This window comes from Leptonotus elevatus, chromosome 4 (assembly GCF_054856555.1).
Source record: "Leptonotus elevatus isolate MCC_2025b chromosome 4, RoL_Lele_1.0, whole genome shotgun sequence".
Lineage (NCBI taxonomy): Eukaryota > Metazoa > Chordata > Actinopteri > Syngnathiformes > Syngnathidae > Leptonotus > Leptonotus elevatus.
The window spans coordinates 11,561,119-11,588,802 of NC_141242.1; the positions used below are offsets into that span (position 1 = coordinate 11,561,119).

The window sequence follows — 27,684 nt, forward strand, 5'->3', positions numbered from 1 at the left end:
AAGATCAAGACCTTCATCTATGGTTTACGAGCTGCGGGTCATGTTCGAAAGTAGTAGATCGAGGGTACAAGCTGCCAGATTCTCTCTTAGAGATAAGGTGAGAAGATCATGGTAATTATATTTTTAAAAAATTGTTGAAGAGGAAGTCAGCACCCCCTTTTTTTTTTTTTTTTTTTTTACAATAATATGTTCTATGCAGCCCCACCAGTCTAAATATGGTATTCTGGTTGATATTGTGTTAGTGGAATGAGTTATGCAGCAGAATCCATCCGTTTTTATGCCTCTCAGGGGGCGGCCATTTTGCCACTTACTTCTTACAGATGACATCAATGTTGCTCAGGTCTCAGGTAACAACCAATCACAGCTCAGCTTCAGAAAAAAAAAGGTGAGCTGAGATTGGTCATTGCCTGAGCCCTGAGCAACTGTGATGTCATCTTCAGTCGACAGCAAGTGGCAAAATGGCCGCCCCCTGAGATGGATAAAAATGGCTGGAAGAAGAAAATAAATAAAAATAATATTAGTAATAATGTTAATAAAGTCTGTTTCAAAATAATATTGAGAGACAGACATTGTTGTAAATCAAAATGTTGAATGAATGCTGGGAGACATGAACATAAAAAAAATCATATTTGTAATTCACAATACTCACTGACTTACAACCACTGCACTTTCTGAATGCTGAGAGACAATCATCAACATTGTGCTACAAAAAGAAATGTTGCGCCAATGCTGGCTGGGAGACGGTGTTCACATTAATATAGTTTGCATTATACTGACATTTACAATCACAATCGTTGCCTTTTTAATGCGGAGAGATAAACATTCATATTAAGGCGACTGTGTCGAAAATATTAAGCACAAGCGTGTTAATGCTTGTCTCTATTGTGGTTTAAAAAAAAACACTGCTCACCACTAGGGGGCCCCCTAGATGGAGTTAAATCTGTGAGTTTGCTGTGACGTGCTTGTCTATCAGCATTCATTCGTGGCGTGTTTTTCTGCATAAATCATTTTTTGTAGTGTTTGAGGGAAGCTCTCAGGAATGTCAATGAACAAAAAAAAAAAAGAGGAAACTACTTGCTTAGCGTTGATGTGTCATTTCAAACGAAACAGTGAGAACCGTCAATCATTTCGACACTTGACCACCAGTCATCGGCATATCATGGAGACCGTGTAGGTGTGTGCGTGCGCGCATGCGTGTGCGTGCGTGCGTGCGCGTGTTTGTTTGGAGCTGTCCTGCTTTCTTTCAGGAAGTGGCACAAAGGAATGTTTGGCCGTGATTCACGACGCTCCGCGGCCACGCAGCTCGTTATTTACGGCCCAGCGAGTCGTCGCTACGCGTGTGACTCAGTTTGTGGACGCCGGCGTCAGGTGCAGAGGAAGTGACAATCACTGTCTCCGGGTTTCATGTTAGCTCGAAGCGTTTAACCGTCGACCGAGCAGTGGAGCAATCGGACAAAAATATGTAGGACAAGTTTGGTTTTGAAGGAACCCTAGAAATGGCCTCTTCAAGCTAACATGGCATACATCTTGTGTCTGGTGGGCTTCTTGACCCCAAAATGGCCACTTTAAACTGGAGCACGGCTTTGAGAGACTTTTTTTGTGGGTCTAGTCATGATACACGTCCGACCAAAGTTGACTCTGAAGGAAAGGGAAATGGCCACAAAATGGCTTTTTAAAACTAAAAAATGGTAGACAATTGTGTCTTTTTCGGAAAAGATTCTTGAGACTTTTTTTTGTGGGTCTGCCAAACTTCATGTTTCCAAGTGCAACTACCTTCGGAGGCTGAATGCATCAAAAAAATTGAGACAAAATCTCCAGGAAAAGTTTGTCTTTGAAATAACTGGAAATTACCCCCCAAAATGGCCACTTTAAACCGGAGCACGTTTTTTTTGTGGACCGAGTCATGATACACATGCCTACCAAAGTTGACTTTGAAAGAAAAGGAAATGACCACAAAATGGCTTCTTAAAACTAAAATGGTAGATTCCTTGTGTCTTTCGGGTCTACTCATGATGCACATGCCTACCAAATTTCATGTTGCTCAATACAACTGGCTTTGGAGGCCTGAATTCAGGCCAAATTTTAAACAAACCAGAAATTACCCCAAAATGACCGCTTCAAACTAAAATGGCGGACTCCCTGTGTGTGTTTTCGGAATAGATTCTTGATACTTTTTTTGTGAGTCAACACATGAAATGACATGCCTGCCAAACTCCACGTTGCCGAGTGCAGCTAGCTTCGTCGGTTGAATTTCTAAATCGAGACGGGAAAAGTTTGACTTTAAAAGGACCAAATGACCCAAAAATGGTCACTTTAAACTAGAATGTCAGAATTCCTGTGTGTTTTCAGGGCATGGCTGTGAGAGGCTTATTTGTAGGTCTACTCATGATACACATGCTAACCAAATTTCATGTTGCTAATTGACTTTGGGGGCTGAATTGGAGGCAAAATATAAAGGTAAAGTTGGCTTGGAAAGAATTGGAAATAACCTCCAAAATGGCCGCTTAAAATTAAATGGCAGGCTTTTTGTTGCAAAAAACTAAAGTCTTTATATTCTATATGTTTTAAAAATGTAGGTGGTACTTGCTTTAAAAAGTTTGAGTCACCTAATTTAATTAAAGTTATATGTGAAACTAAAATTAGTCAACAGAGATGTTGGGGAGGAAAGTTTCACCTGAACAGAGAAACAAAAGGGGGGCTGTGCACCTTCCGACGTCACGGTGCCATGGGGCGTGGCTTGGGGCGACGCGTGCGGAGGGAGGCGAGCGCGCACGCAGCGGAGCGGCAAAGCGGCAGCATCGTATCGGCTGCGCGCACGCATCCGCGCTCATTCCTCACTCGCCCAAAAGCTCAGCTGTTTTTGTTTACTTTTTCGCCACGACAAATACAAAGAAGAAGAAGAAAGAAAGAAAGAAAGAGGACGCCTGGAAGAAGTTGACTCTGTTTGGACTTACTTGGAGAAGTTTCTTGCACAGAATATGATTTGAACGCCGGCAAACAGGTGACTCCAACCGCCGCTTTACGCCTTAATATGACCATTAATAATCCACTTGATGTTGTTTAAAATGGATACAATCAACGTGTTGTTGACTTGGCTTTGTGAGTGCGCGCTCGTGCGCGCGCTTCTGCTGCCCAATGCAAGTGCATATGTGTGTGTGTTAGAGTGTCTGCATGACTCACTTTCCTCCTCAATTCGCAACATTTTCACATCTTTTGTGCCTTTGCTACACTACCATTGTGTAAGTGTGTGTGTGTGGGGGGGGGGGGGGCGTGTGTGTTGCAGGTGCACCCCCTCCCAGGTTTTTATGCTGATACTATTACTCACTTTCTAGCAGTAAAAGTGGTTACTCTGCCTCTCCCCTAAAGTTGCCCCCGAAAAACTTGAGTAATGTAGTCAATGTAAAAACAAAAACATTTTGTGAGTTAATTTCATTATTAAGGATTTCATATGACTTCATTAATTGCTGCAAACAGCAACTTATTTACCAGTTTTCATACTTGACATGTACAGTATACAGTAAGTACTTTATTTTGTGTTGCATGAAAACAACTGTCATCCTAATAGAGTACATATTATTATTATTATTATTTCCATAATTAATTGTAGCATTTTTGTAAAAAATGGTTGAATGTTTGATGTCTATGCAGCATTTTATTTGTGTTCGGCACTAACGTGTATCATAATTTGATTTGATTTTTTTCAAGTAACTGCTTTTTTGGGGTACATTTTGTTTGGTTGCCCCCCCCCCCCCCCAAAAAAAAAATCACATAAAAACAACTCATATTGATGGTCTGGGGCCCTCTCGTCTGGGCCCTTGCACCCCCCCCCCCCCCCTTCCCAACCTCTAAACTTGGACATCACCATTGTGTGTGCGTGTGTTGTCATGCCACTGACATTTAAATATTCAAATCAAATCATTGTTATTTTCCCGATGGTCATGTGCGGACCCCCCCCCCCCCCCCCCCCCGCAGCATACGTGGGGCCCCAACTCATCTTGACATGCATTTAAAGCACACATAAAGACAGTAGGAATCCATCTGCGTCTCTCGTGCTAAGCTAATGCGCTGCTCTTGTTTTGATGCCTTTCATGCCGCCGCATGTGTCACAACCACATCAAGCTCAGCCGGCATGCAAATCCACATTTTGAAAATTCTACAGTAGCACCGCAAAGCTCAAACCCCCACGCCTCCGCCCACCAACTTTCCCCCACGTCCCCTTTCACCCACCCCGCGTGCCGCTATTGAGTCGGCGGGTGATTTATCAGGTCCCACCAGGGTCCGTCTACCGCCTCTTTGCTTTTAATTGAGTTTGTCGTAATGCTCCCCAGAAGCAAAGCACTTGTATGGTTTGATAGCCCCTTTCATACAGAAATCCCTGCAAAATGGATGCATCCTGAAAATGATTGTAACCTCATGTGCCTTTCACACACAACACAGCAAAGGCGGAATGTTGACGTGTGTACTTTCACGCAAAGATGCAATGAGATAATAAGATGAGCTTTTGGTGTGATGCATGACATAGTTGTCAGACAGCAACAATGCTTTCAACTCGACACGACAGGAGAAGTGAGCATCCCTGTCCCTGCATCATGAATGACCTTATGCACATAGTAACTTTTTTGTTGGCATATCTTTTTGTATTTTAATTTTTAAAGTTAAATTAATGACATATTACATATTGAAATTGGTTATATTAAATAAATAAACAATTTCTTATTTTTGTCCAAAATGATTAAAATTTACATCCAAATTTTTGTTTTTTTAAAATGAAATTTTGGGGGGAATTTTGGAAATTTTGTAATCTGAGTTTGTTTTTGTAATCATTATTTTGATTTTTTAAAACTTTTTAAAACTTTGATTAAAAAATTATAATTTCTGGCCGAAATTCTTTTTACAATTGTATTTTTTTCAGTTTAAATTAGTTTTTGGAATTTAAACTTATTTCATTAAAAAAAAAACTTTTTTCATTTGAACTTTTTGTGTTTTTATTTTTTTCTGTTAAATTCAATATTGACAATTGTTCTTTTCTTTTTTTATTATGGACATTTCTTTCTAAATTTGTTTGCAAAAAACTTGTTTCATTAGAAATTGTGTAAAATGTGCATAATAATTTTTGTATGACTTAAAAAAATAAATAAAGCAAATGTTGATCATTCCTGTAATTTTTAATAAAATTTTATTTTGTTTGAAAAAAAAATTTATCTTGAAAATTGGTTTAGAAAATCTTTTCAAAATAAAGATAACAATTGAAAAATTCCATTATAATTTTTTTCATTTGAATTTTGATTCACATTGAAGGCATAACAGAATCCACTCCAGACACAGACAGTAATTGTTGTTCATTTTCACGCAGTGACACGGTATCCTGTAATCACATAGATTGTTAGATGTTAGCGATGTTCTGCACAACAGAGACCATATGAAATTGCACACCCCTGTCCCGCCATTGTCAAATATCCCAACATACCACTACCGTCCCACCTCTGATACTTCCTTCAGAGCCATAACAGAAAATCTGGCATGCATCCCCCTGCGCCTTTCACACAGAACCCGGCAAAGATGGGACACTGAAGTGTGTGCTTTCACACAGCCATGACATCACGTAACGACCTTTGTTCGCGACACAATTTGGGGGAATACAAACTGGAAAAGTGTGATTGAAAGCCAGCGTGGCTTATGATTGAGCGGGTCGCGACCCTTCCAGGCCCGACGAGTGCACAGACCAACTCACAAGCGTGTTACGGGTCACACTGGGGACTGTTTCAGACCCTTCAGTGTAAAGGACGTGTAGTCACACGTTCCACTTTTTTCATCTGGTCTCTTTTGTGTTCGATATTTTTTGGATGCTCCACTTTTTAGCGGCCCACTTTTTGCCTTCCTCTTTTGTGATCTACTTTTTGTGTTCCACTTTGTGGCCTTTTGCATGTCATTTTTAGCATCACATTTTGTGTGGGTTCGCTTTTTAGTCTTTCACTTATTTTGCATTCCCGTTTTTTGTGTTCTACTCTTTTAGTCTTGGTCTTTGTTTTCCACTTTTTGTGTTCCATTTTTTTTATTCTGCTTTTTTGGTGCTCCACTTTTTGTGTTTTAGAGTTGAGCTTTTTGTACTGTAATTGTTTTTTTCTTATTCGGTTTCTTGTCTTCCTAATTTTCAAGTTGTTCTTTTTGTCTGCCACTTTTTGTTTCTCTTTTCTGTCCTGCTCTTTCTGATTGTTCAACTTTTTGTGTTCCGCTTGTTACTTTCCACTTTTTTGTGTTCCACTGGTCCAACTTTTTGTTTGTCTTTTTAAAAAAAAAAACTTTTCTGTGTTCCAATTTTTGTTTTCCCTCTTTGTTTTTGTATTCCTCTTTTTAATGTACACTTTTGACTTACCAATTGTTTTGCACTTTTTTGTGTACCACTTTTCCTGTTCCACATTTTGTACTGCTCTTTTTTAAATTTACACTTTTTTTGTGTTCCACCATATTAATGTTCCGCTTTTTTTTTTACGGGCTTTGGGTTCTGCTTTTTGTGTTCCAATTTTTGTTCTATTCCCCATTTTTGTGTTTTTTGTGCTCCACTATTTTTGTGTTCCAATTTTTTTTCACTTTTTGTTGTGCTTCCTTTTTTTGTGCTCCACTTACTTGTGTTCCACTTTTTTGTGTTCCATTGTTTCGTTTTTTACTTTTTGTGGTCAACTTTTTGTCTTCTGCTTGTGTGCCCCTTTTTCATTTTCACTTCACATCTCTTTTCATGTTCCACTTAGTTTTCCACTTTTTTGTGCTCTACAATTTCTTGTCCTCCACATTTTTGTTATGTTCTTGTTTGTGCTATACTTTTAGTGTTCCGCCTGCATCTGACATGTTTGTCTTTTGTCATCAGGATGAGCCTGCGCTTCCTGAAAACGCTGCATGCGGTTTCGCTTTTGTGGTGGTCTGTGTGGTGGTCCGGTGCTGACGGCCAGTGCAATGAACCCCACGAATCGTCCAAAGTCAACCTCTCGTCGGCGCACCGTCTCCCGATGTTCACCGCCGACTTCCCGGTCCAGAACATGGTGACGCTGGACGGCGTGGTCTACGTTGGCGCCATCAACCGGATCTATGCGTTGTCACCCAACCTGACCAAGCTGTCCGAGTACCGCACGGGCCCGCTGCTCGCCAACGAGTCCTGCGGGGCCGGCGGCGGCGCCGGCAAGGTGGACAACCACAATTTAGCTCTGGTAGTGGAGAAGATGTACGACAAAGGATTGTACAGTTGCGGCTCGGCGGACAATGGCGTCTGCCGACGTCACGTGCTAGACGACGACATCAGTCCCAAGACGGTAGACGAGGACGTGTACTGCTTCGCCGACAAGGTGGGGCCCGGCAGGGGGACGCCGGCTGATGCTGACGTGGTGGTGGGTCCGTCAAGCTCGCAGGTGCTAAGCGTGGAGAGCAATATCATCGTGTTCTTCGCCGGCAACTCCGAGATTCCCGGTTCTGGAAAGCCCCCTGACGACATGGCCCGACCCCGCACCGTCTCCCTGAGGAAGATGAAGACCAGCCAGGACGGGTTCACCTTCTTCTCTGGCCTGTCCCACATGGATCTGATCCCGTCACTGCGAGGGAAGTACTACCTGCGCTATGTCCACTCCTTCCACAGCGGGCCCTTCACGTACTTCTTGACGGTGCAGCAGGTGGGCCGGGACTCGCCAGCGTTCCACACGCGCATTGTGCGCATGTGCTCCTCGGATTTGGTCATCCGCCGTTACGTGGAGATGCCGCTGGAGTGCATCAGCACAGATAAGAGGCGGCGGCGGCGGCGGCGCTCGGCCGAGGACGAAAAAGTATTCAACCTGCTGCAGGCAGCGCACGTGGCCAAGGTGGGCGACGATGACGAGCTGCAGCGACACCTCAAGGTAATTATTGTTGCTTTACTACTAATTATACATGTATTTTTAATATTGTAAATTTTTGTCAGAATTGTTTTTTGTAATTTTGATCTTATTTTTCAGCATATATTTTGATGGTTTTTTTGTTTTTGTTTTTAAATATTAGAAATCCAAATCTCTTTTTTTTTACCTTGACATTTGGGAAATGTAAAACATTTTGGAAAGCCTTTTGTCTTTAAAAAATAATAAAAAATTACATTTGGAATTTTTGTAAATTTTTGTCAACATTTTGCAGAATACCTTTTTGTATTTAGATTTTTATTTTGTTTAAAAAAAATGTAAATTCCGTATTTAAAAATATATTTTTTTTCTTTTTAAATTTGGGAAATCAGTTTTTTGTATATGAATTTTATTTTTTTTAAATATTAAAAAGTTTAATCTGAATGTCATTAGATCTCTAAATATTATTATTTTTAGAATTTTCTCTAGAATATTTTTTTTTATTGAACCAAATATTGACAATTTCCCAACTGAATGTTTTTTTATGTCTAAAGTTGGTTTTGCAATTATAACATTTTTCATTTGAATTTTTTTTAATTAAATGAAATACTAAATAATTCTGTCCAATTTATTTTCGATATTTGATGTATCTTTTTATTGATTCAAATAATTGAAATTTCCCATCCTATTTTATCTATGTATGTTTTTTTTTTTTTTTTAAAAATTTAGATTTCTGTCCAAACTTCTTTTTTAATAGTATACAATTATTATTATTTTCAAATTAAAGTCAACATTTCTTTTTGCAATCTAAATTGTAGTTTTTTTCTATTTTTTTAAGGTGGAGGAGGGCGACGACGTGCTGTTCGCCGCCTTCGCCCGTGGCAAGCCCAATTCTAGCGAGCCCACCGCCAACTCGGCCGTGTGCGTCATGAGCATCAAACACCTGAATAACATGTTCCGGATGTACATGCAGAAGTGCAACACGGTGGACCCGTATCACTTCACAGGTTCCGATGGCAGGGCCTGCTACAACGTGGTGAGTACTGCTGGATCGCTTGGCAAAAGTTTTTGCGCACACTTCGATGGAAGAAATACATTTGCTCGAAATAATGTGGCACTGCCGGAGAAACTCTAAGTTCCAATACAATCCATTAAGAACCTTGAAACTGTTTTTCTTTGTGGCAAAGAAAAACTTGCAACCTTTGACAAACCTTGACAAAAAAAAACCAATTTGCTCGATTCACAAACATTTGTGAGCATTCGTGGCTTGGTGAGATATCAGCTTTATAGACAAAGTGCAGTTCACCACTGTTCGACTCTCCGTCCGAACTTTGCTAACTCAACGTGACAGTTATTCCCTTCACTTTTTTGTTTGTTTTAACAAAGTATACCACTATTATTGGTAAGAGATAAAAACAAACAAGCAGTCAAGCTCAACTGTGATATCAGGTAAGCACAATTAGGGTAAACCCCCAAAAAAGTCAAAGTAAAAGCAAAAGGTGTGCACAAGTTCATATTGTTTGATACTCTCTGATCTGCAATGACTGCGGTTCAAACGCTCAAATTTAATGCGGCTTTAAAGGCGGATCTTTTTCAACCAATTTTCTTAGGAGAATTTTTTATATGTTTTAGTGAAATTTTCAGGTTTTGAAAATTTTCCTTCTAAATTTTTCTTTTTTTTTTCATATCTGAAATTTACATCAAAATTCATTGGTGTAAAATTAGATTTTAAATGTTGAAAATCTCTTTTTAAATGTTGACAATTTTTTTTAATTAAAAATCCTTAACTAGAATTATTTTTCACTTAAAATATACATTGAAATTTTTCTTAATTTTTTTTTCTGGTAATTAGATTTTTAATGTGATTTATTATTATTATTATTATTAGAAATTTGTTATCAGATTTTTTATTTTAGAAATTGTATATTTTGGAAATTTCCATTGGAATTTATTTTTGTAGTTTAAAATTTTCAAAATATCTGTACAAATGTTTTATTCATTATTTTTTAGATAGATTTATAAAGGTTTTTTTTTGTCTTTTAAATTAGTTTTTTTAAATAACTGAATCCTTTTTTTTTCTTTTTAACTTTTTCACAAATCATATGGATCACCTTCCCATTACCTCTACTGCTAAAACCATTTCTGCTTCCACGGGACGAAAACAAGGTTTATTAGTTATTTGTAGAAATGGGAAAGTACGGGTACCAGGTATCGGTATCTGGCAAACACAAGCCTTATTATAAGGTACCGGGTTCTTGTGGAGGGTGCTAATACCAGTCACCTATATTTATGGCAAAAAAAATCTGACTGTTACTAATATCGATCTAAAAAAAGAGTAGTATTGAACATCCCTATTTTTTTTAATTAGCATTATGATTAATTGACTGTTTAAGAAATTTGTACCAATGCCATGTAGTGTTTACAGTTGAGGTTTCATAAATTTGCCAGAAGGTGCGTGCTTGATGCAAAACATACTTAAAAGTTTCAAAGGTGTTGTGGCATTATGGAAGATTCAAAATGGATGCAAACGAGGTCCCTCATCATTTGCTGTATTTTTTTTAAATGCTTATTTATGTGCTATTGCATTGTAGCCTGAGAGGACTCCCAAATCCTTTTTATAGCCGTTTTATCTTCCGGGATCTCATCCTTGATCGCACGAATGGAATCTAGGAATTTTTCCACTTAAGACGCGTGTGGATGAAAGAGCGAGCGAAGGAGCGAGTGTGAGTTCAAAGTGCGAACGGCGTGCGCTCCATCGACCATATTTGGTGCACTTACCTCGTGTGTTTTTTTTTCTCCACTTCTTTGCTCACTTAAAGCGTCCATTTTAGGACAAAGTATCACAAACTGCAGCCAAAGCTCGCCGCTGCTTGTCTGGATCGATCATGTGACCTGGCGGACGCCCTGTCATGAAGGTCCAGTGGGGCGTTCCAATACTATTGACAAAACTGTTTTTTACAGCCGACTTTTACAGCCACATGCTACGCTCACTGAAGAATCCCCCTAACCGTACTCCCGGAGTCAATCCATTGGTCAGTACTCATGTGATGTTAACTAGTGAGCTGACCAGGTCTTCAGGCCACTGCACTTTTTGGTATTATTCGTATCTGTGCATGGATGCGTGAAGGTTTCAGTCAGAACTGAACAATTGTCAGTCACTACAGCAGGAGTCATTCGGGTGCAATCTGCTCTAACTGGCCCAAAAGGACTCTTTTGGAGAGTTATTAAAAATAGCATAAATGAATTCTAGGAATTGCACCAATGAAATTAAAAGGTAAGAACCCCAAAAATATTTACTAGTGAAGCTTTCCCTGCGTTACTCCTTGTGAGGATAAACGGTTCGGATAATGGAAGTTAATTTCAGGAAATACACCACTGATGAAGGTTTGAAAGAAAAAGGGTATTGCACCATTATTCAAATTTGCAGTCTACGCTACAAAAAGTGAAAAAAAGTACATTTTAAATCACACAAAAAAGAAAAAGTACTAAATCATGATATAAATCTGTAGATGATGGAAATAGAAAATGGAAAAAGTAAAAAACCAAAAGCAAAAAAAAAAAGTTACAAAAAGGAAATATAAAAATCAAAAGATATTGTAGGACGTGCGCCAATGGGACCCCCCCCCCCAAAAAATAAAATAAATAAATAAATAATAATAATTATCAGGAATGAGAAAAGAAAAAATGACAAAAAATTCTGCCCCATTATCAAAACTACAGACTATAAAAATTGAAAAAGTACACAAAAAAAGTCACTAAAAGAGAAAAAAGGTGCTGCGTCATTATCACATTTATCAATGAAAAAAAACCCTGAAAAATCATACGATCAACAAGTCAGAAGGAAAAATCAAATGTTAGGGAAATGATTTCTTGTCAGGCTTGTTATCGTTCTTTTGCCGCTCATCCGTCTTGACGGCGTAAAGACGTTACAAGGATGTGAGCGGTTGGGTTTTACGTGCAAGTTCCTCTTGGCCAAGCTGAACACCTGCTGCTCCGCCGGCTCATCTTAACGACGGCCCTTTGACTTTGAGCTTTTATCGCACTTTAAGTGTGAGGCTGTTTGACTTTTATTAAGTTTAGTGCCGGTCAATCAGTCAGACGCCTTTGCTGCAGACAACAACAGTGCTGCTCATGGACATGGCGGATACCATAAATACTCGGCATGTAATAGTTTACTACAGTAAAGGACGGATGGATAGCAAGATGAGGGAGGAGGCGTTTGTCCGGGGTGCAAAATTATTAAAAAGTATTTTTTCCACGAGCCAAGTATGTGTACTTTTACTTAAGTACAGCGTGCGAGTAGTAGTACTTACGCCAGCGCCTGTTTACGAGGCGAGCATCTGGCAGGTAGTCGCTGGCCTCATATATGATAAGCGACCTCATAAATTCATAAAGACTGTCTGGAGCTCAAACACTCCAGCGCACACAAGCTTATTTTCGTCGTCTTTTTTTCTCCTCGCTGCCGCTGATGCTGGACAGAGAAGAAAAAAAAAGTCCCAGTAGGAATCTGGCGAGCATTGAAAGCGCAGCGGAAAGAGCGCGTTTGAACTTTTTTAAGTGGCGGTTGTCATCGCCAGAAAGCCTCCTAATTCCAGTGCATGATGGATGTTTTTAATGGTGACTCACACGTTGCTCCATGTTGGGACAACAGACGAGCACAACTTGCATTTGATTGAATGGGAAGAAAAGGTCAAATAAAGAAAGAAAAGAGTGAGTTAAATTAATAAAAGGAGTCAAAAGAAGTTGTTTTTTTAAATCTCCAAAATATTTTTTTTGAAAGGTAGAGAAAGATAATTAAGACAAAAAAAGTGGAAATAAAAATACAATCAATTTAGAAAATGTTTTTAAAAAGCTAATGTCAATTGAGAAGTATAAACGTTAAAATAATTTCAGGAAAAAAATAAAAAAATCGAATTAATTGTTGTTTTTACAAAAAACCTACATAATATTAATTAAGATTTTTTTTTATGGAATAATTATTAAAATAAAGTATTGGTGGAAAAGTATGGAAGTCAAACTAAGTAAATTAATACAAATATCCAACAACAGCAAAAATAACAACAATGGAAAAATAAGCACATCAAAAATGTTGTTGTCATCAAAAACAAAGAGTTTGGTTGACTTAAAATGTTTATTTTTATTACGGATCATATTCATGTAAGTCACATGATTCATGGAAAATCAGTCAAATAAATCACAGTTAAATTGAATTTAGAATAGAGGACAAAAGAATTAAAACAGTGAACAAATTATAATAATGTAAATAAAATATAAAATAATGTAAAACAAAAATACAGAATAAAAATGACTTATTTTGACACTATTTGGACAGTTATCAATGTTACTTGTGACGAGGAAAAAATAAACTCCAATTGCAAAAATGGCATCGACCAATCACAGCTCACCTGTTTTCTGGGTTTGGTCATGTGACGTTCACAAGCTGAGCCTTTGGGCACTGTGATGTCATTTTCAGTTGACAGCAAGTGGCAGTACAAGGCAAAATGGCCGCCTCCTCAGATAGATAAAAACAGGTGGAGTTTGCTGATTAATTCATATCCCACAAACACGATACTAATCAGAATTAGACTCGTGGGGGCACAAATAACATATCATTGAAAACAACTTTTCTGGCTCGGCTTTCCCTTTTTAAGGATGATTTTTCTTTTTCGGGCCAAGCTACTAGTGTGCGTGTGGTGTCAAATGTGAAGCCTCCAAATGTGTATTCATATTCCTTATGTGCATTTCATCCAATTAGGACGCGCGGCAGTCCAATACATCACGGCCGTGCTTGCGTCTTCATCCTAATGAGAAATGATGGTCGCCGGCGTGAAATCAATGTGTTGTCTATTTGCTTGCAAAACGCCGGGGAGGCCTAATTAAAATGGCCGTCGCTCAAAAAGCGCCATTCCGACTACGCGGGGCGCCGTGTAATCAATCAGTCGAGAGATTGAATTTAAAAGCAATCAGCATTTGCTGCTTTTTCTTGCGATCCATGCTAATCTGATCCCTGCTTTGACCTCGCATGTGGACGTCGAGACTTTTTTTTTTTTTTTTGGGGTGGACTTTGGGGAATGTGGAGCCACATGGGGCAGGGGAATGCTTTTTTTAAAGACACATTTATTATTTGATATCTCAACTCTTAAATCGTATTTTAAATTGAAATTGAAATGTGTTGGGGGGGAAAAAATAAGATAAAAGTAAACCACAAAAAAGATCCTTAAAAAAACACATTGATAAGCAATTCATATGGGAAAAAAACGGGGGATTTTTTTTTTTTAAAGCGAATATGCATATATGGGGGTGCATCTAAATGTCATTCTTTCACTCATTCATTTGATGTGTGACAGAAGTGATTGGTATTCATGACAAAACAGTTACAACAGTTGATAAATAGTATGAGGATATTTGCGGTTCGGGTAAATTCTCAAAATGCAACCGCATTTAAAGGGTCCGGTCTTTCGACGAGTATGGTGTTTGTCCTTACGAGTAAGATAATTCACTATGCAGTAAATTTGACTCTATTTAGAGTGGGACCAAATAGACTCAGTTTTAGAGTAATATTTACACTTACTTGGAAGAGAGTAAAAAAAAAGAAGAATTGAAACAAATAAAATAAAAGTCACTCAAGGGTTGAGGAGCAAAATTACCGATCTACTCCCTGAGCCGCGCAGCTCCTGCTGTGTGTTAGCATATGGTTTTGTGTCAGCTGGAATCTTCGTAACTCCGAGAGCAAAAACGGTTTGAGCTCTTGGAGCTAAGTAAACAGTAGGGGTGGCATAGCTCAGGTGGTAGTGTGGCCGTCTCCCAAGCAAAACGTCGTGAGTTCGTTCCTCGACCCTTGAGTGACTTTTATTTGTAGTTTTTTCCTCAATTCTTTATTTTGCTCTCTTCCAAGTGTAAATATTAGCCTACTCTAAAACTGAGCCTATTTGGTCCCACTCCAAATAGAGTCAAATTTACTCTAAATAGTAAATAGAGTCAAATTGACCAAATTTACTAACTAGAGCACTTTAGTAGAACTGAGTCCAACGAGTAACCTTTTGCGAAATAGAAATAATCAATTATAGTCGTGACATTTTTTATTCTCATTGGCTGGTGTACCTAATGAAGTGTCCAATGTGCGTACATCACGGTGGTGCGTGCCCGAGCTGGTGCTCGCACCCGCAGCTGTGCCATCATTAAGATTTGTGAGCCTGGAAAGCAGGTGTGCTCCTCACCGAGACGCTATCTCATTCATGAGCTAAGATGAGCATATTATAGTCACCACAAACACACCTGGAAAGTCCATACGGTAGCACGCGCACCCCGAAGCGCGCACCACTTATTTCCACGACGTAACCTTTTGTAGCAATCGTGAGAATACGATGTGGGCTTTTAGTTGCTTTTGCAGACTAATTGTGATGTCATTATTTGCTGGAACTTTTTTTAGGTGGTGTGCAATGGCGCTCCACTCATTTTCACAACACCTTGCGCATAGCTTTTTAGCAATCGTAAAAAAACTGATGTGGCGTTTTAGTTGAACTTCAGACTATGTGTAATGCCTTTATTGGCAATAGCAGGCTTTTTTCGGGGGTGCACAGTGGACACCCCCGGGCGTAGCATAGCATTCCATGATTGCTTGTGTGTAACTTTTTATACTAAATATGTTGCCTAACTGTGATAATTTTTGGTAGGCGGTGCACGGGTGTGCGCATATTGATTTCCATGACAATTTAGCAGTGGGGGAAAAGTTGCCCCATTACTTTTATGGATTTTTGTTGTTGTTGTTTTTTAGATTATGTGTAGTGGAAAAGGGGGGTGCACCAGTAATCCTGGAGCAGAGAAAAATAGGATGTGTAACTGCTCTCTTGACAAAAAGTTCAATTAAATCTAGAGGTTACTAGATTACTCAACAATTAATTGATTATGAAATGAATGAATTGTTATTTTGATTATAGATGAATCCTATAGAGCAGGGGTGCTCAAGTTCGGTCCTGGAGAGCCCCTAACCAGCCTGTTTTCCATGTTTCCCTCCTGCAGCACAGCTGAATCTAATGATCAGCTCATCAGCAAGCTTTGCAGAAGCCTGATAACGATCCTGATCCTGAATCAGGTGTGTTAGTGGAGAGAAACATGGAAAACGGGCTGGATAGGGGCTCTCGAGGACCGAACTTGAGCACCCCTGCTATAGAGAGACCTTGTTTAATTTGAAATAGTCCAAACCTCGGATTTCTGTAGTTCTCCATGAAAGCAGGAACTGATTATGTTTGTGTTTTTCCCCCTAAATAAGACATTTGCAAACATCTGTTTTTACTTCGGAAAACAATGATTCACTCATTTTCTCCCCAAAACGTATAAAAACGTTCTATTTTAAATATTGCCATGGTCCCAAAGACGGGTTTAAAATGTTATTTTTTTTAAAATGCTAGAGCATCCAGAAGGCTTTGATGCAGCCTCTGACCTGACGAGATGGCTTAAAGCAATGGTAGTTACTACAAAAAATGGCCAGCAGGTGGCAGCAGAGTATAAGAGATCAACCGGCGCCATGTTGCAATAAAGCTCTTTTCCCCAGTGTTTTTAACAGAAACAGCTAATTGCTGCAAAACGGAAACAGATAAAAATATACTTTTTTCCTGATGAAAGAAGAGACTCTAATCTTTCTTTTGGTAGGTTCCATGTTTTCTATAGCAATAGAACACAATCTTTTATGGGCCTTGCAAAATCAGTCAAAATCGTAGGAGGTTGCTTCAGTGAAAATGACTGGGAGTGAATGAGTTCATATAGTTGCCAATTTTCTGATGTTACAGGCTAATCCCATAAGTGATAAAGGAATGAAAATGAAAACTTTTTTTTCGATGCGATCCCAAAATGATGGTGCACATGCGCCTTAGTTTATTTCGCAGGTTTTGACTTTTTCTTTTTTGAGCGTGCGTGTGGGGCAAGAGAGGGTGCTCTGTTGCTAAGGCGTTTTGGTTTTGGATCCAAGCATGCCCCGACGTGCCGTGCCAGCGTTGACGGCAGGGCAGCGGTGCGGGCGGCTCCTCGGCAGGCGCTAAAGAATGAGTCTACTTATCCCGTCTTGTCCTGTCCTGTCCTGCCCTGCTTTTGTCCTGTCCTGTCCTGTCCTGCTTTTGTTCCACTCGTCGCATCTCTGCATCCATCTTAGGTCACGCTACATTAGCGCACTGAAAAATACCAGTGACTGTAAATGTGAGATTACGCAGTACACTAAACAAAAGGGTTAACTGCGTGAATGCTGTAAGTGTTGGCACACACTAAAAACTGTTGGGTCAAAAAGGAAGAATAAAAAATCTTCAACCGATACTTGGTTTGATTTGACTTTGACTGGGTTGTTTTATACAAAACGACCCAACTTTTTGGGTTGCTATGTACAAAATGACCAACTTTTTTTATTATTATTGTTTTATACAAAATGACCCAATATTTTTGGTTATTTTATATAAAACCACCCAATCTTTGGGATTGTTTTGTACTAAATGACCCAATATGTTGTTGTTTTTAATTCAAAACGACCCATTTTTTTGGGATTGTTTTAAACTAAATGACCAATTTTTGGAGTTGTTTTATACAAAACAGCCCAATTTTGGGGATTTTACAACAAATCAAAGAAAGTTGGGCCAAATCGACCCGAATAGTAGATCAGTCAATTTTGGGCCCAAATTGGATTATTTTTGACCCAACATTTTATTTAAAATGAGAGAATTGATGTCTTGGCATCACCAGAATATTTAGGCACTTACTAAGCATCTAATCAGATTGCTTTGATGTCATCTACTGTACTACGTTTAGCCACTAAAGTGCATAGTTTTTGTCTATTTATATTTTTATACATTGGTACACTCTAAAAACATTTGGGCCAAAAATAACCCAATATTGGTCAAATAAGGACCAAAAAAATTTGGGATTAAATGAATATCCCCCCAAAAAACAACTGGTTTGGTCGTTTTTACAAAACAAAACAACAACAAATGGGCTTCTTTTTTTTTTCCAACCCAAAACGTTGGGTTAAATTAATAACCCACCAAACAATTTGGGTTGTTTTGTATGAAACCCCCCAGAAATGGGATTGGGTTCTTTTAGTGGGTTTTTCATTTCATCCTAGAATGACGAAAAAAGTTGTGCCAGTCACTTAATGACTTAATGGGTTATTTTTGACCCAACTGTTTTTAGAGTGTAGAAAAACAAAGAGATTTCGCTGATCTCGCAGCCACTAAATTCCGCCGTTGTTGGCTAATGATGTTATCGTTCAATAATTTAATTTTGACACTTCCTCTACACTTTTGTCCGATTTATTTTTATTTTTTCACGTCCGCAGGCATTTCCCGGCTGCTCGTACACACGAGTTAACGGCATGGCTCCGTTTGGTTAATGATCAAACCCGGGTGTTCGCTTTCTTTCTTGTTGTCCAAGAACAAACGGACAAATGTGTTATCTTTGTCCCACTGATAACTTGCTAAGCGGTCAAGCTGCAAGCTGTCGGCCTCGCTGGGGAATTGAGCAGCAGCCAAACGCACAACCACATGAAAAAATAATGTTAGGGGTTAGAGTTCAAGTTTTGGGTTAGGTGTACAAACTGTTTGCCAATAATAACACCATGGGAGGCAGTTTTTCCATTGCATTGAGTTTGTATATGTTGGTCTATATGTTTGGTTTACGTTAGAGTAGTAGAAGAAGAAACACAGATTAACGTCATCGAGCCATCGTCACCAAAAGTCCAAAATCAAGTCCTCTCCCTGACACAAGACCTCTGTCGTTTCCTGTCCTTTGAAAAAGTTTCTAATCACAGAGTCCAGCCCGGCGTGCAGGCCTGTGGCCGCCGAGCTTCTACTTCAACTACTAATTGAAAGCTTTGCATGCACGCACGCACGCACAAATACGTGGGAAAAAAATACATGAGAAATGATGGAAATTTTGCCTTGCAGATAAATCCGCAATTAAAGCAACAAACTCAAGGATATTTGAAGCAGGAGTTTTACTCAAGTCAACTTTTGCAAACGTTTTTCTTACCTCTCAACCAATCACATTGCTTGAATAATCGCCATAGGGCGAATGTTATTGGTCGGATACAACACACTCGGGGTCCGAGGTCACATGGGTGCATGTTTTGACAGTCGGGCAAACATCTGCTGCAGACATCTCATTCCTACGTAATCCCAGCACAATGCCAGCTCTCCTTCTGTGTGTGTGTGTTTGTGCTTATGTGTGTGCGCACCCTCAAGTAATGGAGGCACGTACACACGCGCGTACGCATACACAATGCATCCCCAAACAAATCAATTCCTTAGCTTTCATCTTCTCCTCCTCTTCCTCTTTAATCCTCTTCATCCTCTGAAGGAGACAGGCTCGTTTTTTAACCAGGATTTTTTTTTAAACCTTTATTTAACCAGGTAAAAATGTTTGAGAACTAATTCTCATTTACGACTAGAATCAAGCGCACAAGAGGAAAAACAGTTTTATGTTTTGCATTTTGTTGAGCCCACCCCCGTTATTTGCATAAACATGAGTTCCAGGTAACCCCATGCAAATGTCAAAGTCTGTGTTCTAAATTCTGGTTCACTTTTGTCAAGCTCTGCCTGCTGGCTGTTGGTTCTAACAGCTAACTTGAATTGTGACTCTGGCTTCTGTTTCTCATTTCCGGCTCTCAATGCCGGTTTTGGGTTCAAGCTCCTGATTTGTAACTGTGGTTCTAGATTCAGTTTCTGACTACTGGTTTTGGATTCTGGTTCTAACTTTTGGTTTTAATCTGACTCGTGACTCTGGATGCTGTTTTTTCTGTCTCTAATATCGGTTCCGATATCTGGTCTCCATTTTGGTTCTGACTGCTGTTTCTAACTTCTGGTTATGACTACTGGTTCTAGATGTATTGTAAATCTTGCTTCTAATTCTTGATCATCCAAATTGTTGATGTGGTTGCTAGCCATAGATGTTCTGACATCTGGCTCTCACTTCTGGTTCCAGCAGTTGGTTCTTTGTTGTAGTTCTGACTTGTTTATCCAAGTGATGATGTATGATAGGACTATTGGGTTTGGACCTGGGTCAGTGGAGGTTCATTTTTAATGGCGATCACATGCTTCTCTGATTAATGAATGAAAGAGTGAATGGATGAAGGAGTGCACTTGGCTGAAGAGTGTTTGATGGATCTGCCCTCAGGAAGATTCCGGCGCTCCCAAGCAGAACAATTTCTTTTTTTTTTGTCAGTGACCTGCTGACATCGCTCATTCGCTTCCGCACTGTCGGAAAGTATGCGAATGGGAAAAGTTCCACAATACTCAAGAGTCCCTGCAGCAGCAACAATAGTCTTCACCCGTCACTTCATCAGGTACACCGTGAATAAAAAATGATGGTGCACTCTATTTGTATTTGGCATGTTAGCCGTCCATTTTCTGGTTGTCAGAGAACAGCGTCATTCATTTCGGTGCAGGGGAAACACACTCGCGATGATTCCAGCGGATAAATCCCTCTTACAAAAGTGATAACATTTGGCCTTGAGCTAGCTCAACTAGCTAACTGACTAATTAGCTAACGTACAAGCTAACAGTAGCTATATAGCTAATTAATGGGGCAAAAGTGCTTGTGTTTGCTGAAGTTTGCCTAGCAACACGCGGTTGTTGTAAACAAGCTTGGTGGCGCCAAATCCTTCAAATTAGCAACATTTCGCTAAAGTCGTTGCTGTGTACAGGACTCACAGGTGGCCACTTTGTGCGTGAGCCCGGGCCACTGTTGGGTCGCCGGGCAGTCGGCGCCATCAGGCAGGGCGCTGTCGCCTTGTTGTCGGCTTTTCTCGACTGACCCCAGCCGATGACAATGGCGGCGCACGTGCCGCAACAAATGCGCACGTACAACTCTGAGAGTCGAGTTGCAGATGGACGTGTGTTGAGGGAGTGCAGGTGGACACACAAACAGTCATTTCACTTTCACACACGCCCTCAAGCTAGCAACCTCCCAAGTTCACTGATCCCCAGTTCAAAGGTCACCCATTCCAGCGGGTCCTTCGGCAATCGGCACGACTTTATTTTGGCTACAGAACGTCAGCATACCTATTGTAAATGTTTAAGCATTTGATTAATTCTCATTTGAAATTTCATCCGACTACAGAATAAAATATAAATCTGTTACTGCTGTAGCTTAGATGTAGTTTTTATAGATCGTTTGCGTGTAAGCGGTGTCAAATCAATCTTTCTTAGCGTTTTCGCTATCCCGGTTATATTTCACTGTTAGTTTACCAAATGTTAGCATGTTAGCATTTGATCAATTCTCATTAGAAATAGCACCTGACTACCGAACAAGATATAAATTCCTTATGGAGCTATCTCAGCAATTAGGCTACTCAAGTAGCTATGTCGCTTTCTCTATTTGTATAACTGTTAGCATGTTCACGTTTGAGCCCTAGAACTAGTAGTGATCAACTTCAGGGCAAGATAAAAGTCCTTTTGGATTTACCTTAGCTTTTACCATACTCAGGTTGCTATCTTGCTGTTAGCATAACACCTGTTAGCCTGTTAGCAGTTTAACATTAGAAATAGTACCCGACTACTGGTCAAGTTAAAGGTGAGAGGCTGCTTGAACACTGAAATGGACCCTTGACCGCCGATGTTATGGCCATCTTGTGTGAGAAAATCTATATCCTTGTTGTCAAGACAATAAAAATGTGCAAGTTTTTTTTTTCTTTCTTACAACCATCCCTTGTGATATAATATCACACAAGACGCTATCTGTTTACATATGTTGGGGGAGGTTGCGTGAGGCCTCCTGAGCTGCGCTAAGCCCCGCTTAGCTTGTCTTTCATCAGACTGCGCTCGTAACGGAGCGCTGGACTCTGATGCATCATGGGAAATGGCCGTAAAACGTCACTATTCCAAGAGCGTGGCTGTGGCCCCGCTAGCTTCTTGTTGTGTCTGCGCCCGTTGAAGCATTGAACAAACGCAGTGAGCAGAACCACAGTTTGATGTAGAACCAAACCGCCCCCCACACCCCACCCCTGAACCCTTTTGTGTTTAGTCATGGCCTTCAGCTGTGGGCCTCGGCTTTCATTAATCATTAATGACCCACAAGGGGGGCTCTTGAGGTCCTTGACCTGGCTGCTTGACCGCACCGCAGCTTTGCTTGTTTTCTCAGCTTCACTGCATCATGACCTCTGCATGGATGCACCAATCGGACGGGGCGGACTTTCAGGTACTGGAAGAACCCTTGATCTGGGCAGGGGGGGGGGGGGGTCAACCTACAGCACAGACTAATGGGACTGGTCAAATTGAGCCAAAAATGGCCGTTTCAAACCAAAGTTCTTCAAACTTCTTTTGCATTTAAGGACATTCGATCTTGGGACTTTTTTTGTGGTCTACTTATTATAGACATGTCCACTCAATTTCATGTTGCTTAAGTGAAACTGGCTTTGGTCATGTCTACCATCATTAATTCTAACCTATGACCTTTCATTTGGCTCATGGGCTAAAAGGTCATAGTCCAACATGCATTGTGCTGTATCAGAGCACAACAATGGAGAGGGTATGTTTGGTTATGTCACACGCTTCCTCTTTGCCATCACTGGGACGGGGATCTCTGGTCTTTCATTTATTTGGCTTATTGGTCGTTTAATATTCATTCATTAGCTAGTTGTAAATTTTGACTCCTCATATTGTGTGCAACTGCACCTGAATACCTCACATTTCTCTCAGGTTTGTCATGTGACTGATTGATGGCGCCGGTCCAAAGTGTTCCCCGCTCCCTCCCGCTTTTTTTTAGCGTGCCGTCACCGCGTCCCGTCACCGCGGGGTGCACGTGTGAGACACCGCACACCCGACACTTAAACACTCGCTATTGTTCCGACGACAACGGTAACATGATTGGGTTTCACTTTTTACGCCCGTAGACATTCGTGTGTAAGGTGATATGCCGGGCTTTAATGTCAAAGAGTAATGGAGGCCCACAGTGAGAAAAACAACACCTAACCCTAAAAAATATTAGCAGGGCTTCACTTCATTTTTGCATTTGTATGACTATAAAGAAATTGAAAAACAAGCAAACCAAACTGCAACAAGGACATCACAGTATGAGTTTTGATCCGTTTTTTTCAGGATTACAGTAAAACCATATTTATCACTGGCAATATGTTCCAGATACACGCGCAATAAGTGAAAATATGTCTGATGGGTAGAAAAGCAAAAAATGTTTTACAGATTTATTATCAATCCCATTTTCCTTTGACACATTTACGCTTATTAAATCTCACTCTTTAAACACATATTAAATTGATTTTAACACGGAAAACAAGTTGCAAACATAAACATTTTGAGTCTGAGTACATTTGCCTTTAAAGAGTCTCTTGGATGTGCAACCGTTTATTGAACGCAGGGAGGAACAGAAAGTGCATCAGTAACTCTGGCTCTCCTTTCCCACATGCAAGGGCATTACAATTATAATTAGTATATTATTAAGATGGCTTAAAAAACGTAATATAGGAGGGAAAGAAGAACCATAATATAGCAGGGGAATGTCTTAATATATGTTATAATAATTCTTAAAATGTTGTTATAACGATCTGTTATTGTATTATAATATTTGTCTATTAGTTATACCCCCTTATCCCCCTTAATAGTTATCTGAGCACATATGGAATTTTTGTTATTCATGACAAATACTTTAAAAATTCATTGATTAAAAAATTAAATAAAATGGATTTTCCTTAAAGTGCATGATTTGAAAAAAAAAAGTTGATTTAATAAATGACAAAAAATATATATATTTTAACAATAAACTTGAATTCATCAAGAAAATTGATTTATCGAGGTTTCAACAAGACAAAAGATTCCAGGAACTTTTTGCTTTTATGATTTACTTCTTTTGTGCCCTTGTCTGACAGCTAAAAAAATTCTAACTTGATACGTTTGATGCCCCGTCGTCTTTCCGCAGAGCTCATCGGACGAGTGTGACCCGCACGAGGGCACCCATGAGGGCAAGGAGGGCAAATACCGCCTGGAGGTGACCCAGTTTGTGCAGCGTCTGGAGTACTGGCACAAGGAGCTCACGGGGACCCTGGTCACCTCCATCAAGGTGCTGCCCGTCCACGGACACGCCGTCGCCTTCCTGGGAACCGCCGACGGACGCCTCATTCAGGTGCGATGTGTCATTTTTGTCAATTAATATCATACATGAGCTTTCAGGGTTCATTTTAAATATTTATTTCAGTATGACTTTGCCCGTACAGAAGAAGGAAGGTCGATCAGTCATTTGGGAATTGCAGATTACTTTAGCGATGGACTGATATGTTTTGTCTTTTTTGGGGGGGTTGAATGAGAACCATTGTCGGTTTGGATACTAGAACTGCCGTCAACATTTTATTTCTTGGATGATGTATACGGACTGAAGGAAGCCACCTGTCCTAATTTAGTTATTGCGTGAGTTCACGGGGGCTGAAAAAGGCATTGCTGGGGGTTTTAGTACTTCCGAGAGGGTTCCAGGAAGGTTTTGGAACAAGTCCTGCGGTGCTGAACATATTTCATTGGAACCTTTTCGTTCCAGGGACTTCACATTCCAACTTGAGTTGGAAATGTTTCATTGGAGGAAAAAAACAACAAAACTCTCATGCACAGTTTTTGGGGATGACAGCCCTCAGCTTGACGTCTGCTCAGTGAGGCTCCCGTGTTGCTCCACTCACGCCATGTTTGGCGTGTAGCGTGCACAAAGAGCAGCTGTTTGTTGGCGTTCGCACCTGCTGCCTTTCTTTCAGCGTTTTAGCTTATTTAAGTCAGGAAGTACAAGTCACTGTTGTTAAAGTCATTGCAGGGTTCCAGTAGATTCTTGCACGGCAAATCATAAACATTTGCTGCCATGCTATGCCCACACGCAATAGCCAAAACTTCAGTGTTTAGTGCTGCCCATCTGTCTAGTAGACGTGCTAGATTTCCTAGCAATCAGACAAAAATCTCGTAGAAGTTCATCTTTGAAAGACCCCTAGAAATAGTCAAAATGGCCGCCTTTCTGTGTCTTTTTAAACCCGACTTCTCAAACGTGCTTAGTTCATTTGCTCCCCAAAAAACGTTTAAATACGTTCTATTTTAAAAGGTTTAAGTGTCCCCAAAACATATTTATATGTTTTTTTATTTATGTTTTTTTTAATGCTAGAGAATAAGGAAGGCTTTGATGCAGCCTCTCAACTGCAAAGAACGGTTGAAGAAATGGTAGTTATTACACAAATGGCCAGCAGGTAGCAGCAGAGTAAAATAGATCAACCAGGGCCATGTTGAAAAAAGCTAATTTCCTCACAATTCTAAATAGATTTGTGAATAATGATGGAACTTAGCTATATTCTAATGCTAATTACTGCAAAACGGCAACAGATAGAATGATACTTTTTTCTGATGAAAGAAGAGACTTTAATCTTTCTTTTGGTAGGTTCCATGTTTGTTTTTAGCAATAGAACACAATATTTTGTGGGCCTTGCAAAATCTGTCAAAATTCAGTAAAACAGCTGAGAGCGAAGGGGATTGCTTCAGTGAAAATGGCTGGGAGTGAAGTAAAGAGGTGGAATTTTCGGCAAAGGTCCCAGGAAATTAGCCTAAAATGTCAGTTACCAGTACCAACCAAAATGGCCGCCTTCCTGCCTCTTCTTAGGCGTGACTTTTTAATACTTTTTGTGGGTCTACCCGCAACAAGCTTGCCTGCAAAATGTCATGATGAAGTGAAATTAGGTCCAGGCGCTGAATTTTCACAATAATCTCGCAGACAAGAAATGAGCCCAATTTTTTGAGTGTAATTCAAAATGGCAGACTTTCTGTGTCTTTTCAGGCTTGACTTCTTGAAACTTTTTTTGTGGGGCTACTTATAGTAAACATGCGATACAAATTGCATGTTGCTAAGAAAAACTGGCTTCAAAGCTGAATTTTCCTAATCTCCTGGTTTGCGCCACTGAACCAATAGCAAGGCACTATCTTTGTAAGTTTTTCTGTCAATGATCAACACAAAAAGCTTTATTTATTGCGTTACAATTTACACCCTTAAAACTGCTGGGTCAAAAATACCCCAATTTTGGTTTGAAAAAAAATGGACCAGCTCGGTACTTGGATCACTTTGACCCCATTTTTTTGTGCTTGTTTTGTACAAAGTGTCAAATTGACCCAAGTAGTGGGTCGATCAATTTTTTGACCAAAATTGGGTTATTTTTGAGTTCTGAAAATGTAGCATTATTTGTCAAGAATACGTTCTTCGACTTTTGTTGCCGTAAAACAAAACGTCCATCTTTGAACTACTCCTAGAAATGTCCAAAATGAGCTTGAAATAGCGGCTTCAAAGCAAAATAGCCTCTGATTGATTGTTTTATCGCTGAATCTTTGTTTGTCCCAATACTTTTGCCCCTGCATGGCATCGCTGGACAGTTAATTTGAAAGGACAGCTGCTGGAGAAAAAACACACAGCAACAGCTGCACGGGGGACCCTCACTGAGTTGGGAATGTCGTGCGAGGGAACGTGTCAGCGAAGACCGCCGCTCGGCCATTAACGTGCCGATCAGCGTGAACACCCCCCAGTGCACCGCGACCCACCGCTCCCGCCTTCTCCCATTGGCTGTGCCATCCCGCCCTTTTCGTGCAGCTGTCGCCTTTTTCAGCTCGCTTGTGCTTCACCGATGTATCAGCTCATGCACCTTCTACTCGTCATATTTTCACTATGTTCATGCATAAATATATACAGCTTAGCATTCACACAAAAATTTAAAAATGGTTTAACTATTATAATAATGTTATGTGTACAACACAATGATGTTAACAGGAATATTATTATCATTATCAATAGCAATTGTGATTACTTTCATTGTGAATCCTCAAAATGATCATTTGCTGCCATGCTAAGCCCACGTTAGCTTGCGCAGGCAAAACAGCAACTACATGACAGCACATCTGTCTAGTTTAGGGCCAACAACCTTTTTGAAACTGAGAGCTACTTCGCCATTTATGTAAAGACACAGATCATGCTAATGATTTCTCACATACATCTCTGCCAGTGTTGACATTTTCAAGTGATCACTTCGACACCAGAAAATCACAATGTCCCGTCACTGCTGAGCTTGTGGAGCAGGCCCGCGGGCTACTATGGTGAACTGTTGTATTTTCTTCCGATTGAGGCTCATTTGGGCGGATTCCTGAGTAGGCGTTTTGTCAAAGTATGACTACAAACCTTGGAATTGGCCCAAAATGTTCTGCTCTAAACCAAAATTGGCCGACTCACTGTTCTGTCACGGGTCCTTAAAGTTTATTCGTGTGGCCTAGGCAGGGTCCATCCATCTTTGTGGCGATCAGTGAAACTGGTGACCGAGGCCATTGTTTAGGGTTGTTTTTTTTTTAACTTTTTTTTTTCACACATTTCTAACAAAGTCAAAGCCCTTAAATTTGCTGAAAATACCAGCTCCAAACCAAAATGGCTGACTCCCGTTTCAGTTTCTGCCATGGGTCCTCAAAATTTGTGTGTGTCCTGTCATATGTCTCCGTTAGTGTCATTTGGCAAAGGAGAAGACATGGGTTGACTTAAAAAAAAAATTGTCATCTAACTTTTTCTCAATTTCAAAGAAAGTACAAGCCCTGGAATTCACACAAAATAAATCACTTCCAAACCATAATGACATACTCACTGTTGAATTTGTCCTTGGGACTTATACATGCTTTGGGAGTTTTACACGCATGTGCGTCCATATAGACATGTCCATCCAATTCCGTGTGAAACTTTCGCCCCCCACTCACCTTATCTAACTTTTGAACAAAACCCTGTTTGACCTTCCTTCTTCTGGGCGGACGTACAGAAATACAGAAGAAGCTCATCTATGATACTAATTGACAAAGATTTCGTTAAC

The 27,684-nt window shown here is 40.0% G+C and overlaps 1 protein-coding gene across 1 annotated transcript in view; it reads left to right on the forward strand.

Moving 5' to 3' along the window:
* Positions 1 to 2,801: 2,801 nt before the first annotated feature.
* met (MET proto-oncogene, receptor tyrosine kinase) overlaps positions 2,802 to 27,684 on the forward strand; it is a 55,285-nt gene continuing 30,402 nt past the window's right edge. Inside the window, exons 1-4 of the mRNA XM_086074238.1 lie at positions 2,802 to 3,001; positions 6,863 to 7,877; positions 8,689 to 8,886; positions 23,757 to 23,960. Coding sequence (XP_085930364.1) covers positions 6,864 to 7,877; positions 8,689 to 8,886; positions 23,757 to 23,960 — 1,416 coding nt within the window. The 5' untranslated portion in view covers positions 2,802 to 3,001; position 6,863. The remainder of the gene's footprint in view (positions 3,002 to 6,862; positions 7,878 to 8,688; positions 8,887 to 23,756; positions 23,961 to 27,684) is intronic.